Below are 3,994 nucleotides of genomic sequence, written 5' to 3'. Positions count from 1 at the left end.
AATAATAAATTTGCCTCTTTTTATCTTTGATTATTTATAGATTCTAATGAGAGTGAAGAGCAATCTAAGCGAACTAGGGGTCCCACTATGATGCACTCGGGATGGGGGAAAGATGGTGGAAATTTACATATTGAATTGAATGAACATGGTCAAGTTATTGGGTCAGAAGGAACTAGATTGAGTTCAAAACTTGGTGTGCTAGCACGAAATGGCATCTTAGCGCCACTGAATCATAAAGATTGGAGGCTTGTACCTAGTATGTACAAGGATAGAATATGGGCTCATATCAAGGTTCTTAGTATACACAAAACCTATATACTAAGATGTTTTTTGTTTTTATATTTTATTTTATAAATGAGTTGTGTATTAAATATATGTACAGGAAAATGCTGACGCAACTGATGACATGAAGAGCATACTAATGATGTCATTTGGATCTAAATGGAAAGAATCAAAGCATGAAGCAAAAACCATTGGATATGACCCTTATAACACTGATATTGAGCGTTTAGCTCATTGTCCAGATAGAGTTGAAGAAGATCAGTGACGTTCATTAGTTCATTATTGGAGCTCAAAAGAAGCAAAGGTATGTGCTAGATTTATATTTCTGCATTTGCTCTACTAAATGAGAATTTCATAGAAGTTGTCATAAATTATTAAAGTTGTGTTTTCCCTGATTATACTTCTTATTGTAGAACAACTAGAAGTTCTTTTTTATTTGTCCCTTTCTTCTAATTGGCAGAAATAATGTTGTCCAGTTTTCCAACCTGCACAAAATGTTCTTGTATAGAAATTGATTGCACTTTGTGAAACTCAATTATGATGCTTTTTTATATTTTTTCTTGGATATTTCTTTTATATATTCAAGATTGTGCATGTCCTCTTATATATTGTTGTGTTCAAATTTCTAGGAAAAGAGTGAGAGAAACAAAGAAAGTCGAAAAAAATTGACTATGCCACACACATCAGGGAGAAAAAGTCATTCTCAAATTATAGACGATGTACGAAGTAATCACTAGTTATTTTCTATAATTTATATATTAAATAATACCTATCGTGAATATTTAATGTCAATCTCTTACTATTCAAACAGATAACAAAGATGAATAATGGTGTAAAGCCAACTCGTATTGAGGTGTTCAAAAAAACTCACATTAGGGCGAATAAAGAACCAGTAAATGTGATAGCTAGTGAAGTTATGGTAAACTCTTACTCTTTAAAAGTATATAGGTACTTTCTTTCTATTCCAATTTTTTTAAAAAAACTTCTCATTACTTTACCTTTCTTTCAAAAAGAAACAAATGGATGATCTTGCCGAGGTGTATCGTGAGTTGAATGTCCCTGGAAGTGCTCCTAATGATGTGTACTCCCAAGTAATGGGATCAGACACTCATGGAATTGTCCGAACTCTAGGAAAAGGAGCATCTCCTAGCTTAGTATATGGCCCCGTATATAAACGATCTCAGACTGAAAAAAGAGATTTTGATACAAGGGTTGAGATGGAAGTTCAAAAAGCTACCTCAGCTATGAAAATTGAGATGACAGAGAAGATGTATGAAGCAAAAAAAGAGATGGAAGCGATGGATAAAAAGTTGTTAGAAGCGAAAGAGGAAGCAAAAGAGAATAACGAAGTGATGGAGAGAAAATTATCGGAAGCAAAAATGGATATGGAAGAAATTATAGCGGATAAAGTGAAGGAAGGAATACAAGCATATGTAGAGTCTTTGGGAATTAATATTGATGCAAATTTAAAATCAGAGCAGGTGAAATAATTGTGTTGCTCACAAAAAAATACTTTTTTTTAGATGAAAACTTAGTTTCTCTTAATTATAATAGTCTTCCTCTTTTGCAATAGGTTCCTGATAACCCACTTAAAGATTGTCAACAACCATCATCACTTGTTCCAGGTGTTCACACAAGAAAGGTTAGAGAAAATTTCATTAAAATTTTGAATTTTATTTTAATTGCATAAATCCTAACATTTATATGATCACGAGATCAACTAATTCTTCTTTCTTGTTTAATATGGATTAATCGACAAGCTGTTAATTGCGCGTCATGTACACATAACCAGTCTAAGTGATCATTTTTTTCTTTTGGTTCTGGTTGTTGTTGTTGTTTTTCAGTTGGTATAGTGAAATTATAAACTGTGTTAATTTATCATATTATTGTCAACTGGTCTAATGATCATTGTAGTCTTGATCCGTATATTAGTTATCTATTTAGTTGCATCACTACCCTTGCAATGATAGAGCTACATGTAAGTTCATACATGAATAATATTTCATTAGGATCAGATAAGTATGTATAGTTATAACCATTCCAAGATGGGTCACGAGATGGTGCATTAGGAAAGACTCGGACATTCCATGGTCTAGCTCTGTAGAGTTCAATGAAACCATTCATAATGAATGTTTGCAGGAATCCACCAGTATCGAATGTCCAGGTAAACTCACCTATGGAAGGATCATTTGTGCTCTTCCATGACGAAAGGGAATGATGAAAACTAGTTTTCAGATTAATCCCAACCTTCATTCCAGGTAATGTTGTGTCACCTGGATTGTCAAAACTTTGCAACAGGTAGTTCTGAGGCTTATCCTCGGCTGCATCTCGAACAACAAGATTGCTTGAATCAAGGAGTTGTGCTACTTGATTTTGCCCATGTCTAGTGGAATCGGAGGACCAAATTACTCTGCCAGAACCATTTAGAAGAGTAAGAATTTATTGTCTGGTAAAATTTAGCTCACTGGATATGTCATTGAGTGGATTTTCTCCATTACAGGTTAGAACTTGAGACTAAATGAGTTATACGAAGATTTCAGTACTACAACAACTACTACATCTCAATCCCAAGCAAGTTGTAGTAGGTGGATGGCTAGCTAAAACTAGTCATTTTATGATGAATCCTCAGAATACTCATATAAAGATGTTAATTCACTAAAATGTACCTGGGAGGAAATGATTGTAACTGCTGTGACCAGCATGAAGTCTTGCCAACACATCGATCAACGGAGCATTGTTGTAAGTGGCAGGCTCAGTTTGCTCATAGTTATCTCTTTGATCAGTGAAGTTGTCATAGGCATCAGGTCCACCAATAAGAGCACCAGTAAGGAGATTAGGATCACTCGCCTTTCTACTATACCAGGTAGGATAGCCTGCCCGACAGCTAACAAAACTAGGATTAACCTTAAACGAGACAATGAGGAGGCTCTGTGGTGTACTTGCCTTGGGTTATTGTTTCCATATCCCACCATGTAACTTGTTGCTCTCGGGTTGTCACCAAGAATGTAGTCCACCTGGAACAACATCAAACATGATGATTAGTTCACCAAGAACACATAGTTCCATGATTCAATTTATGATGAATCGTCATAATAAAGGCTTGTAGCACTCTATCAAAGTTAAAATCTTTACCTGAGACTTAGAGAATGAGAGAAGCTCATTTAGAGAAACAGAACCAGAAGAACACTTGAGGTATTTACTAGCAGAGGCCAAATAGTCAGAATAAGTAGTGCCAAGGAATGTAGCACTAGTAACAAAATACATATTGTTCTATCTTTGCCTCTAGATGAGACCTCCAGGAGTTTTCTGGGTATTTCTGTCACCCTTTGCAAGACATGAACACATAAAGTTCTTTGCTTTCTGCTGGTACTTCTCAAATACAGGTGCATTATGACCAGCTTTACTAGACATCAAGAACTGCCAACACATAATACCAATTATTTTATCATTGCGACTTCTGATAAGATAATTGTTCATTTCTGGTATGTTTTAATGTTGTTTCTGTGTATATATGGAGTTTTACTGTTTGTACAAGTTTATGTAGTATTATTTGGGTGGCATTGAGTCATCTTCCTTCAACAGCATTTCTGGAGTACGCGTGAAATCAATCTCTGACTTTTGACGCCTTCTCACTAATTTCTCAAACCATCTATCCGAACCATAGTCTCTGGTGTCCTGTGTTGATAGATGATTTGCAGGAACTCCATTCTCT

The 3,994-nt window shown here is 35.2% G+C and overlaps 1 protein-coding gene across 1 annotated transcript; it reads left to right on the top strand.

The window, feature by feature from the left end:
- Window positions 1-23: 23 nt before the first annotated feature.
- LOC125857064 (uncharacterized) lies at window positions 24-2,006 on the top strand. Its single transcript, XM_049536729.1, has 4 exons — window positions 24-291; window positions 383-586; window positions 1,296-1,763; window positions 1,856-2,006. Exons 3-4 carry the CDS (start codon window positions 1,302-1,304, stop codon window positions 1,970-1,972), a joined length of 579 nt encoding a protein of 192 aa, XP_049392686.1. The 5' UTR covers window positions 24-291; window positions 383-586; window positions 1,296-1,301; the 3' UTR covers window positions 1,973-2,006.
- The last annotated feature ends 1,988 nt before the right edge of the window (window positions 2,007-3,994 follow it).

The sequence above is a fragment of the Solanum stenotomum genome, chromosome 2, assembly GCF_019186545.1.
Source record: "Solanum stenotomum isolate F172 chromosome 2, ASM1918654v1, whole genome shotgun sequence".
Taxonomy (NCBI): domain Eukaryota; kingdom Viridiplantae; phylum Streptophyta; class Magnoliopsida; order Solanales; family Solanaceae; genus Solanum; species Solanum stenotomum.
This window is presented reverse-complemented; position numbering and strand designations above follow the sequence as displayed.